General features: G+C 42.3%; 1 protein-coding gene across 27 annotated transcripts in view; it reads left to right on the plus strand.

Moving 5' to 3' along the window:
* The window catches only part of ERC1 (ELKS/RAB6-interacting/CAST family member 1), a 267903-nt gene that overhangs the window by 141200 nt on the left and 113686 nt on the right, over positions 1 to 13017 (plus strand). For all 27 annotated transcript variants that reach the window (XM_086402547.1, XM_086402551.1, XM_086402545.1 and 24 more), the window contains one exon: positions 10972 to 11132. In XM_086402547.1, coding sequence (XP_086258673.1) covers positions 10972 to 11132 — 161 coding nt within the window. The remainder of the gene's footprint in view (positions 1 to 10971; positions 11133 to 13017) is intronic.

The following is a 13017-nucleotide window of genomic DNA, read 5'->3' on the forward strand; positions in this document are numbered from 1 at the left end:
GAGAGACAGCAGCAACCTATGATCTCAAGGCTGATTTGCATGGTTTAAACTGACATTTCTCTATATTTACTAACTCTGTACTTAAAAACTTAAGTTTGTTCTATTTAAAATCTTATCCAGTTACGCTGGATACACTTTTGAAATAATCTTTGTATCATTATTGAACAAGCAAGCAAGCAGAAATCTCAGTTTTAATAAAACTTGTAATAGCAGATCAGAATCCTAACAAGCATCTTTTTGATAACAAGGAAAAGGCAGCAACGTGAAGTCTTCCAGTTATTAATAGAATGCCGTGACCTTTTGTTATTTACGGGGTTCCCCTCTTACCATATGTATTGTAGAAGGGTTAAACTAAGAAACCCTCAAATTCTTCCACCCTGAGCTTCTGTTTTCTTAGTTTCTTCCTACATAAAATGAATAATTTAGACTTGCCAGAAGCTTGGGCCAGTATAACTTCCTCTCTCGTTTTGCCAGATGGGGTCAGTAGACAACAGCTAAAGAAATTAGAAAGGAAAACTGAAGCCCCCAGGAAATAACCACATGTGATGGTTATGATCCCCCCCACAAAAAAATCCCTATATTCATCAGTAATTTGTAAAGTAATTCTTAAAAAGAAATTAAGAATCACTTTAATTTGTGAAGTAATTCTTTAAAAGACAACTTCTTTTTGTCTTTCTCTGTTCCTGTCTTCCTTTTAGGAACTTTCTGGTAAAATAGTGCATGCTTATATTTATCCTGGAACTTCAGGAAATATCTGTTTCTGAATTTCAGCTTGATTTTTTTTTCTTTTTATTCAACAAAAAGACCACATCTGCATTTTCAGAAGTTAAATGAAAATAGTGACTACAGTGGAGAAGGAATAAAACTTTGGCATGCCTCACGTTGAGCCCAGAGTTGAGGGCCGCAGTCTATAGATCTGGATTTCCAAGCAGGCAGTTGTTAGGCTTGTGTCCACCACGTGTGACTGCTGCTGTACTGGGAGGCGCTTATGGAATCTTCCTGGCAGGTCTGTGACAGATGATGGTCTGTTTGCTCATACCGCGTTCTCGGGGTGTTTGGCCCTTACCCTGGACTCTCCTCCTGAGCAGTCTGATAAACTGAGTTATTGACGACAGAGGCAGTCATCCAAAATGCAGACAGAGGTACAGTCGTGGGAGCCAGATGGCTTCCCGCTGGTGTTTATATGCAGTTTATGTTCCTCTTGGCTGCGCCTTCCTGGATGTTTTTAATGAAACCTATTTGCCTAGAGAAATCTGCACAGCGGGGCTGGGCTTGCACAGCAGAGAATTCTCGTGTATGTGTGTGGCATGGCCCAAGCTCTGCCTCAGTGCTCACTGGTCTCTTCCTATGGCCTCCACCCTCTTGAGTGAATGAAGGTGTGCAGGGCTCTGAGCCAGAATCAGGTGACGTGGGTGCTGTGGCGTCTTCTGTTTGTTAGCGGTGATGGAGGGCGAGGCCCCTAGTGCCTCTAGGCCTCTGTGCTCTCACCTGTGTGGAGTCAGTTATCACCCCGACAGGTGTTCTGGTTTTCTGTAAAGGCAGGACACAGATGTTGAGCCTCATTTATTATGGCCAGACCAGAACAATCCTGCATAGAGTGTATGAGTGTGTGCATGCTCACATGTGAGTTCCCTCTTTGTGTCCTTGGGTTGCCAGACATTAAATCCCACACTTTTACTTTTCTCCTTTAGCTAATAATAAACTTTTTATACAGACGAATAACTGTCTTTTGCCAGTATTTTCTTTGTAACCATTTTTTCAAGGGTTATATTGAAATCACATTTTCTCTACAACATATATCTCTAATTAATGAAGTAGCACTTTTTACTTCTAGGTAGCTGCTTGATTTTTTTTTTTTTTTTAGCAGTACAAATGATAGGGATTAAAATTTCCAGTTAAAATGTCAATAAGTTTTTGTTTTTATTGGTGAAAACTTAAGGAAACAGTCTGAAACTGTTTCATGCAGATTGTGCATTTGACCTTAGAGGAGGGGGCTCTAGCTCTAAATGTTTTGACTTCATGCTAGGAAGAGGACTGCTGTTTTCTGTAATAAAGTTGAATTAAGGTTTTCTCCCTGTGAAGTGACCATATAAATTTTAAAATTTATTTTTAATTTGAGGATAATTGCTTTACAATGTCATGTTAGTTTCTGCTGCACAGCAAAGTAAGTCAGCTATACATATATATATATATGCCCTCCCTCTTAAGCCTCCCACCCACCCCTCACCCCGCCCCTCTGGGTCAGCACAGAGCGCCGAGCTGAGCTCCATGTGCTGCACGGCAGCTTCCGACAGCTGTCTGTTTACACATGAGAATGTCTGTATGTCAGTGCTGCTCTCCCAGTTCCCTCCATCCGCCCCTTCCCCTACTGGGTCCACAAGTCTGTTCTCTGTGTCTGTGTCTCTGTTCCTGCCCCGCAGATGGGTTCATCAGTATCATTTTTCTAGATTCTATACATATGTGTAGCCAGCTAACTTTAAGGAAATGTCTTCCCCAAACCTAGACAGCTTGCACAGCCCTTGTAGTGTCTTCTGTGTCCTGGTGTGTTCTATATCTATTCCTTGGTGGCTCAAGTGGTAAAGAATCCACTTGCAACACAGGAGACCCGGGTTCAATCCCTGGGTCGGAAACAGCCCCTGGAGAACGGAATGGCTCTACCCCCTCCAGTATCCTTGCCTGGAGAATTCCATGGACAGAGGAGCCTCGCGGGCTACAGTCCATGAGGTCACAAAGAGTCCGACTCGACTAAGCGACTGACATTTTCACTTTGACTTTCCAGCAATGCACAAAAAAATTTTTTTTCAGGAGAGAACTTACCAGAGCTCACAGTTCAAGGAGAAGTCTTGTCCTGGTTCTTCTTGTGTTTCTTTTCCTGAGCTAACTCACCCAGGTGCAGAAGAGGTTAAAATGATGGTTGCCGTGTCTTCTTCACTGGAGAAAGAAAATGTAATGTCATCTAGATTATCTCTGCCCTCCTTTCTCACAGGTGTAGAAGAGGAGCCATGCAGTTTATGTGGACCCAGGAAATTATTAATTTTATATTTTACTTGGTTCTGGTACAAGCTATTTGTTGCTAAAATAAGCAGTTTATAGGAGAAATTAATCAAGTAATGGTCTCTGCAAAAAAAAAGTTTTCGGTGCTTACTTCAGATTTTGAGCTCTTAGTTTTGATGTTGTGTTACCAGGAAATCACCTAAATAGAATCGATCATGAGATAAACATTGGCCCCTCCACAGTCTCTTTCCGGCCCCTGTGACTCAGATCATGGAAGTTCTCCCAGCAGGAGGACATTTTTGCTTTGCTTTAATAACATGCACCCACATTTTATTGATGTCTGAGTTTTCAGGCTCCACAGTGGAGTAATGATTACTTAATATAGGATTTATCTACCCACGCCCTCTGCGAAAATTGAGACGGCTTAAAAAAGAAGCATTTCTTTCACGTTATTGTGTTTCCACTCTTGTCAAATTTATCTCCAGTTGAAGATGTGTCAGCCACAGCATGCTATTCCTGGAAACGTAAAGGCAACTGCCAGTGGAGGGGCACAGCCAGTCAACATGAATCTAGCTCCTTGATGAGTTGGCTTTAACTGTACGGGTGTTTGGGAGCCACATGCAGCATCAGACGTTATGCAGCATCCTAGGGGAATGTGAAGCCTATTTTGAAGGACATTAAAAAAAATTTTTTTTGTACATTTCTCACCCATGGGAGCACATTAATTATTCAAAGTATCATTTGCTGATTTTTTAAAAAAATACATATTTTTAAACACATGTCACTGCACCAGGTTGTAGTTGGGACATGTGAGCTCTAGCCCTCTGGCCAAGGATCAAACCTGGGTTTACTGCATTGGGAGCATGGAGTCTAAGCCAGTGGACCACCAGGGGAATCTCATCATTTGCTGATTTTATTTGGGACTGTTGGAGAAATCCAGCAGTGCATCAGAAGGCAAGAAATCAAGGGACTCCCCAGCCAAGTGGTAGTTTCTGCAGTGTCTTCTTTGCGACTTGTGCTAAGGTTTGGGTTCCTCTTAGTGTCAGGAGGCTAACAGACTGCAGTTATCTGACAGTTGCCAGATAACACAGTGCTTAATTCAGTGCTCTTTGTCACCTCAAGATCACTTATATCTTATTTTCAATAAACAGAATAGGAAGTTAAAACTAATGCTATCATATAAGTCATGTGCATTTAAATGGAAACTAAACAAACAAAACTTTTAAGTTCCTATTTTGGTAGCGTCTGATTCATTTTGAAGTGCCCGCCCTCTTCCGGGAACCTAGTTAGTTTTACTGTTGTTCCTCTCATCTTGGATTTTACCAGACTCTGTCTCCCTCAGCCCCTGATCATCTGAGCTCTGTTCCATCACCCCAACACTGTTCAGGGCTTTCTTGCCTTAACCTAGCTCTTCAGCTCCTCTTTTCCCTTTTATGTTTCCTACTAGATCACCAGAGTTTACAGATTCATGTCTCTTCCTTCACCCCATCAGCAAATATTCACTGAGTGTCTGCTCTGCTCCAGGCCCTGGCACTTACCTTCTTACTTTACTTCTGGAGCCACTTTGACCTTCTTTGCCTGTTAATCTGTCCTTTCCCCTGGGATCTCCCCACAATCCTTTCTGGTGATCATGGCCGTTGTTTAGTCGCCAAGTTGTGTCTAATGATTTGCAACCCTGTGGACAGTAGCCCACCAGGCTCCTCCAACCATAGGATTCTCCAGGCTAGAATGCTGGAGTGGGTTGCCATGTGCTTCTCCAGGGGATCTTCCCAACTCAGGGATCAAACCTGCGTCTCCTGAGCTGGCAGGTGGTTTCTTTACCTCTGAGCCACCTGGCAAGCCTTTCTGGTGATCAGTAAATGTTTATTCTGCACCTCGGGGTTGGAGGACAGACTCTCAGCTGTCCTGTTTCCTGTTGCCCTTCATAACGCTGTCCAGCACAGCCTTATGGGAGCCTCTGCTTCCTCAGGGCTCAGGCTGTTCAGCTGAGGTGTGAAGCTTTTCCGTGAAGTGTTTCCTGCCTCACTGACTTGAGCACCCACATGGATGACCCATCTGTCTGGCTTCTCCACTTCCTGGCCCGAGAGGTCACTGCCTCCACTGCCTTTCTTCATCCCACATCTGACATCCTTGATCTTATTACCGTAGTCCACCTCCAACCGCCTCATGACAGCGCCTTCCTCTCAGATCACTTTTCCTGTAACCTCAGCTTTCAAGGTCCCACGACAGCTGTCTGTGTGTGTCATTAGAGCCCCTGTGTCTTTTTTCACTTTATCCTAGCCCCTCTCTGTTCAGCTTAGATTCCTTGGTCCATTGTTTTAGTCGTCCTGATCTTAACTCTAAATCCTCTTGCTCCTGTTTCGTCCCGTCCTTTGGTACCTTCTTGTTGCTTTAGGGAGAAAAGCCCAAACCCCTCGTGAGGCCTTCTCAGTCCTTCTGCGTCTGACCGCTTCCTGCCTCTCCTGCATATGGCCTCCCTTCTTCCCGTGTTCTCGGGGCTTTGCTTTCATCTTTTTTATCTTCTCAGATCGACATGCGCTTTCGCACTTCAGGACTTCTAAACACGCCAGGCCCAGGGGCTGGAGTACTATTTTCCTCCGCACCAGCTCCTTGACTTCCTTGGGGGATCTTTCCCTCGGTCCCCCACAGCATGGATGAAGGCCTCACGCTGCTTATCCTCATGGCATCCTGTGCTTCCTTACATGAATCTATTCATGATTACACATTGCTGAGTGTGATTAATAAGTGATTGTATCTTTGTGTGGACTCTGAGCGCAAGGGCAGTCGGGAAGCATGTATGTCTGTCAAGCCCTGGTGGTATAACACAGTGCCTGGCACATGGGGGAGGATTAAGTATCTGGATCGGGGAAGAGAAGGGAGAGAAAAGAAGGATAGAAAGATGCAGAAGTGGGCCTGGGAATGCTCCCTGGAGGGATCGTTAGATGCAGTCATGGAAAGCTGTCTTAGGACTTTTGGACGCTGATGCCCTACGGCAGAGCAGCAGCATCTGTGCACGCAGTGGCACCTCACTGCCTCAGTTGGAATCCCAGCTCTGCCTCCTCTGGCTGTGTGACCCGGAATGAGGCACTTGAACCTGCTAAACCCCATTCCCTCTTCGGTAGAACTGAGGATAATATTAATACCACCTCATAGGATCCTTGTGAGAATTTAATGAGACAACACATGTAAAGTGCTTAGAGCATTTCAAAGGACTCAAATAGTATCAGTCACTATTATTCTTATTGTAATAGCTGTAATGGTTCCATATTCATAAATATGCTGGTGTATGTCTTACCACAGAAGTACCATGTGTTGGCCAGAAGAACATACTGGAATAAAGAGATTTCTTATATAAATGCTAGCATAAATCTCTTGGGAATTCTATAAATTCAAATTCTCCTGTGAGTACTGATTGTGAGACACCTGCAGCAGTTCGTTAGGAGAAGTTAGTGGAATGTGTACGTGTAGGTATGTGTGTCTGTTCTCATTCATGCTTCAGTCAGGCTTCTCAACTCAGGAGCTAGGTGACTTTTTTCTTTGGTGATTGTATAGCAGAGTGAGTCTTAATCTAGAATTTTGTTGAAATCAGGAAAACGAGTGGACTTGCCGTGTGAAAATCTGACTTATCAGTGAATGCCTAACCTCTAAATAATCTTCTTTTTGTGCCCTTCCTTTTTTCTTCTGATTATTTTCCTTTTCTCTTTGGAGACTTAGGCCGCTTATCTTCCCAAGAAATTCTAACAAGATTTTTCAGAAGCATCCTGAAAACTGCAGACAGCGTTTTGCTCTTGGTTGTGGGAAGCATGGAGACAGCTTTGCCAGCCCCGCGGCACCCAGGCTCTTTGCTACCTAGGGAAACCGGCCCGTGGTGAAGCCGTAACTTGTTCCCTTCTGATTCTCAGTCGAAGTTTATTAGCTTGTGATTTAAGCAAACCATCTGGTGCTGCTGGCACTGCACACTGTCCGCCTAGAGCTCCCTACTTAATGTCTTAGTGGAGGCAGTTTAGGTTACATACTTGAATCCCTGCTCTGGTCTGGACTTTTTTTTTTTAATGTCTTAAAACATGTGCTTTTGAAAATCGTACTGTGACCCGAAGCACATTTTAAAATCGTGGAGAATTTCTTCGTTGTTTGGTGTGATGTGTATTACTTCTTTTCTTCTACTCAGCTTTCATTACCTTCATGTCTGAATTGTTGTTCAGTCGCTAAGTTGTGACTTCAAGGACTGCAACACGCCAGGCTCCCCTGTCCTTCACTATCTCCTGGAGCTTGCTCAGACTCATACCCATTGAGTCGGTGATGCCATCCAACCATGTCATCCTCTGTCACTCCCTTCTCCTCCTGCCCTCAATCTTTCCCACCATCAAGGTCTTTTCCAATGAGTCAGCCCTTTGCATCAGGTGGCCAAAGTATTGGAGCTTCAGCATCAGTCCTTCCAAGAATACTCAGGATTGATTTCCTTTAGGATTGACAGGTTTGATCTCCTTGCAGTCCAAAGGACTCTCGAGTCTTCTCCAGCACCACAGTTCAAAAGCAGCTGGCGCTCAGACTTCTTTATGATCCAACTCTCACATCCATACATGACTACAGTGTCTGTACCCAAAACTACATAACAACTATTGTAAGGTGGGCATGAAACGGGATGAATGTCCGAGTGGAGACAGCTGACTGTGTTCTCTGGGCCTGTGGAAAAGTAAGAGAAAGTGAAGAATTTCAGTTTGGCTTTGAAGCTGTTTCCCTGGCTTGGAGCCAGAGTATAAATCAGGTGATTAGTTGGAAGTCCTGGTTTACAGGACCATTCTTGCATTAGATGCCAAAATGCTTTAAAGGCTATTTGGATAAATGTATGATCTGAGGTGGAACTACCTTGAGGGTCTGGCACTCAAATGGATGGGAAATTAAGCAATCCTTAAGAAAGCAATGTTTTACTAACAAGCAGAATTCTGTGAGTGTAACTTTGGAATGAAAGGTAGCACATGTCTGTAACCATGGCAGACTAGATGCTGGGAAAATAATTCCAGAGAAACAATTGAGGATGGCTAATAAAATATGCATTCATACATTGTCAAGAATGTAGGGCATTCTCAGGCCAGGGGGTGAATTGAGAAAGAATTCAAAGATAAGTTATTGTTAAGCTGTTGAACTTAAATGCTGGGTTTTCATCTTGGCAGGATGAAAGAAAAGGTCCATGGTAGCCTAAGGTGAAGAGTCTAACAGACAATCAGTTCTCTCTTTTTGTAAAAACGGTCCATGATGCCCAAAATTGGTCCTATGAAAACACTAAGAAAATTAACTGGTCTTTGGTGAGACTAAAGAGAAAAAGAGAGAAGGCTCAGTGAGCAACTGTTGGAATGATCCAGGGCTCATAAGTCCTGCAGGTATTAAAAAGAATAGGGGTATCATTGCCAGTATATTTGAAGGCTTAGGCTAAATGAGCAAATGCCAAGAAAAATGAAACTTTAGCAAAACTAGCTAAATATGAAAAAGAAAACCTGGAAAAAAAGAATTGGTAATAAAATTTTTTCCCACAAATTTCAAGCCCAGAGAGTTATATTGGTGATTTTTAATAAACATAAAGGAGCAGATAATTTCATTCTTACGGTAACAATTCCAGAAACTATAAAAGGAGGGACATGTTTTATAAGGCCAGCATAATTTCCCATCAAAACTTGACAAAGCTAATGCGGGAAAGGAAAAGTTTAGGCCTGTCTCAACCATGAACATAAATATAAAAATTCCTAAACAATATATTGCCAGTCCACAAGTGGTGTATGTGAAAAAGAAATGCTTGAAGTGAGGTTTATTCCAGGATTACAATACTGGTATCATCAGAAGATGAATTGCTGTAGTTTGGCACAATAAATTCCACTCTTTTCACACAGTGGAATATCATACAGTCATGAGAACTACAGAACTACAGTTTGACCCAGCAATGTAGATGAATCTCACAGATGTAACACCAGTGCTTAAAAGTATATACTATGTAATTCCATTTGTATAACCTTAAAACAAATAGACTAGAGTGTTGCAATAATGGTTACACTTTACCTAGAAAAGGGATATGAGGGTGGGGGTCCTGGTGATACTCTGGTTGTTGGTTTGCGAGCTGTTTACATAGATTTGTTCACTTAGAACTCTTCAGATTGTACATTTATTATTTGTGTGTTTTTAGCTCAATAAAGGTTTACTAAAAGTTTTAGATACATAAGAGTATGTGTAGAGTGGGCTTGGGGCTTTCCTGGTGGCTCAGTTGGTAAAGAATCCGCCTGCAATGCAGGAGACCTGGGTTTTATCCCTGGGTCAGGAAGATCCCCTGGAGAAGAGAATGGCTACCCACTCCAGTATTCTTGCCTGGAGAATCCCATGGACAGAGGAGCCTGGTAGGCTACAGTCCATGGGGTCGCAAAGAGTCAGACACAATTGAGCGACTGTAACTTTCACTTTTCAGAGTGGGCTTACCTTTGTATAGAAAGAGGAGGAATAATGTATTATACATGCTTGTGTATGTATAAGGTACCCCTTCAAGTTACCTAAGAAACTGATACCATAGCTTGCCTGGAGCAGTGAAAGACAGGATATGAATTAAACTGATAATGCGGAGTCATCTTTATTGACAGTCTTCAAAAAGGCAAAGCCTTTTTGTTGTAAAGCTTGCAGATATGTGAGTATATATCCGAGGAGATCTGCATAATAACACAAGTCTTCAGAGCAGGTGGGATAGTCAGAATGCTATTGGCTGAGAACAGTAACTTGACCACTTCTGAAAAGATACTCAAAGTAATTCAAGCGCCAGCAAACTAAATGTATCTGTTTACTGTTAGTTTTTAACAGCTATTTGTTGTTGTTCAGTCCCTCAGTTGTGTCCGCCTCCTTGTGACCCCGTGGACTGCTCACGCCAGGCTTCCCTGTCCTTCACCATCTCCCAGAGCTTGATCAAACTCATGTCCATTGAGTCAGTGATGCCATCCAATTGTCTCATCCTCTGTCGTCCCCTTCTGCTCTTGTCCTCAGTCTTTCTGAGCATCAGGGTCTTTTCCAGTAGTCTGCTGTTACCAAACTACTTATACTCAGCTTTACCTCTGAAAAGGATTGTATTAATAACCAAGATTATTTCTTGTCAGTAATCTTCTGATTGGTATACTTGGCTGTTTGGTTATCTTGCTGAGGTTGCTTTTAGGTGATAACAGATACTTTTTGTCTGCATATTTTGGCCTCTTGTTTATTTAAATAATTCTAATTTTTGGAACCACATGATAACTGATAAAGCTCTGGCCTTGCTCTCCTAGTTTCTTGTTTCTTCTCAGCATCTGTCCTCTTTCTCTCTGGTGTGTTTACAGGTCTTTCTCGAGCATCCTGTCTCTTCTCCATCTGGTCGTAGAGATACATTTCTTCTTTTCTTTCTGCCTTTCTTGAGAAAACTCTACCTACCTGGCTTTAGAGCAAGAAATTATCGATTGAATTCTAGCTGTTCCTTTAGCTCAAAATTCTTGGTGATGGTGTAAACAGAAGAACCTCAGTTTGAACAAATAAAAGTGACTCATTTATATTTATTCTGCATCTGGTATGAGTCAAGTTTAATAGCTTTTGTGTCCTAAAACCCTTCTAGAAATGTTTATTATGATTTTGGTCCTTATATTTTTATCTGCATTATAGTGTTATTTCCATGAAAGTTTCTGGACTATTTCCAAGTAAGTTCCTTTAAAGGGGTTGTCTGTGGCAGAGTGTTACTTCTTGAACTGATATTCTTGCATTTATCAAAAAGAAAATGAAGTTCTTTGTGTCCTGAAGTGGAAATGATTAAGAGCAGCCATGGGAGATGCAGTTCTTTACCTGCCACGTGTGTGTGATACAGCGAGAGCAGGATTCCCGATGTGCGTGTCTTCAATGTTGTTGGCCCAGGTGCTGCCCACCGCCCAGCTCCTCTGACTGTCTCCAACCTGGGCCCTCAGTTTCTGTCTTTTTCCGTATCCCTCGCAGGTGGAAGAGTTACTAATGGCCATGGAGAAGGTGAAGCAGGAGCTGGAGTCCATGAAGGCGAAGCTGTCCTCCACTCAGCAGTCGCTGGCCGAGAAGGAAACGCATCTGACCAACCTCCGGGCCGAGAGAAGGAAGCACTTGGAGGAAGTGCTGGAGATGAAGTAAGTATTTTTACCACGTTCTCCACTCGCCAGCAGTGCTGGTCCTCGTCACTTTTCATCTTCTGGCCGTTGGCTACCCCGACACACTTAAGGCTAACCTGCTCCTTAGATTTGGGACAAATCCTGGTCAAATAGAAACAGGTTTTGCCTCCTTCTTGTTGAAAAATAAGTCCTCTAGAGTATGTATCTGTGTCCAGTTGTATCTCTGAAACTCCTAAATCCACAATCTCCTTGACCTAAAGTCAATAGACGTTCTGAGCCCAGCCAGCGCTTTAAGCTGACATCATCTCTTGTTTCCTCCTACTTTGAACCATCAGTAAATGTTGACTGTGAGAGTTCAGAGAAGCTGAGGGTCTGCTGTGACACCTCAGTGTGTGTTTTCATGGGGCGTGATTGTTGTGATGTCACGACAGGGGCCAGGAGTTGAGGAAACAGATGATGAAAGTTGAACACTTTCCCATTGCGAAGGGACAGACCCAAAGATACCCACTTCAGTCCCTTGTTCATTATTATATCAGAGAGCCTAGTTCTGCAGTACATCAGGAAATAATAAAATTCAGAAGGAAGTAGCAGAATTGTCTTTATTCACTGACAGTATAATCATCAAGTGACACATAAAAATCAGTTGTTTTTCTCTATGTTCACAATCAGCAAATGGAAACTGAAATTTTAGGAAATGTTATTTATGATGACATCGAAATGCGTAAAGCACTGCAGAATAAATTTAATAGAAATGGCACAAGATGTCTACATAGAAAACCCCAAAATATTAATGAGAGAAAATAAAAAATATCTAAAAAAATACAGGGATATGCCTAGTTCATGATTTGAATTATTCAAAGTTTAAGCTGCCCAATTCCCCCAAGTTCATTTATTATTGCAGCACAATCCCAGCCAGTGTCACAGGGAGCTTTTTGTAGAAACTCACAAAACTGGAATTTTAAATTTGCATTAAATTGCGGTGGATCTAGCCAAAAAACAGAGTCAGTTTTTACTGCCTGACTTGTAGTCTTGGTATACAGTCAGTAATAAAAAGTGTAGAAGGGTGTGAAGGCTGACATGTAGAAGAACGGAGCAGAATAGAGAATATATTACAGACCCACTGGTACACGGTCACAGGCACCAGTGTAATTTAGCAGGAAGCACTATATGATGCAGATACAGCTCAGTGCTATGTGGCAGCCTGGATGGGAGGGGGTTTGGGGGGAGAATGGATACATGTGTATGGACGGCTGAGTCCCTTGGCTGTTCACTTGAAACTATCACAACATTGTTAATCAGCCATACTCCAATAAAAAATAAAAAGTTAAAAAAATAAAATAAATGATGCAGATACAACTGAATGTCCGTAGGGTAAAGTGAGGTAGGGACCTCATACATATGCAGAAATTAATTCAAAGTGAATCATATACCTAAACATAAAAGGAAAAACCACAGACTTCTGGAAGAAAGTGGGAAACTTTGAAACAGGCAAAAACTTTTCTTTAGTACATATAATATACTAACCATAAAAGAAAACAATTGATCAGTTGTACATCATCAAAATTAAAGGCTGTTCTTCAACAGATACCATGAAGAAAATGAATGGTAAAGGTATAAGGTATTTACATGAAAAGGATTTTCGTATGTAACTCTGCAGATGATCGTTAAATTTCTAGGCTATTTTGTCTGTTTCTGTAGGATTTACCCTGTTGCATTAATCATTGATTTGTAAACTTTGTCAGCTTCCTCTATACTCCTGACATTTGGAAGTGTTGCTCATCTTGAATTCTGAGCAGCAAGCACAGTACCCAGCACACTGGCACTCAGTAAATATTCTTTGAATTGTGCCGAATCACTCTCCCATTATGTGTTCTAAGAGGATTTGTAACCAGATCACTGATGG

The sequence above is a fragment of the Bos grunniens genome, chromosome 5 (assembly GCF_055505025.1).
Source record: "Bos grunniens cultivar Pamir isolate PY7600 chromosome 5, Bosgru_T2T1.0, whole genome shotgun sequence".
Taxonomy (NCBI): domain Eukaryota; kingdom Metazoa; phylum Chordata; class Mammalia; order Artiodactyla; family Bovidae; genus Bos; species Bos grunniens.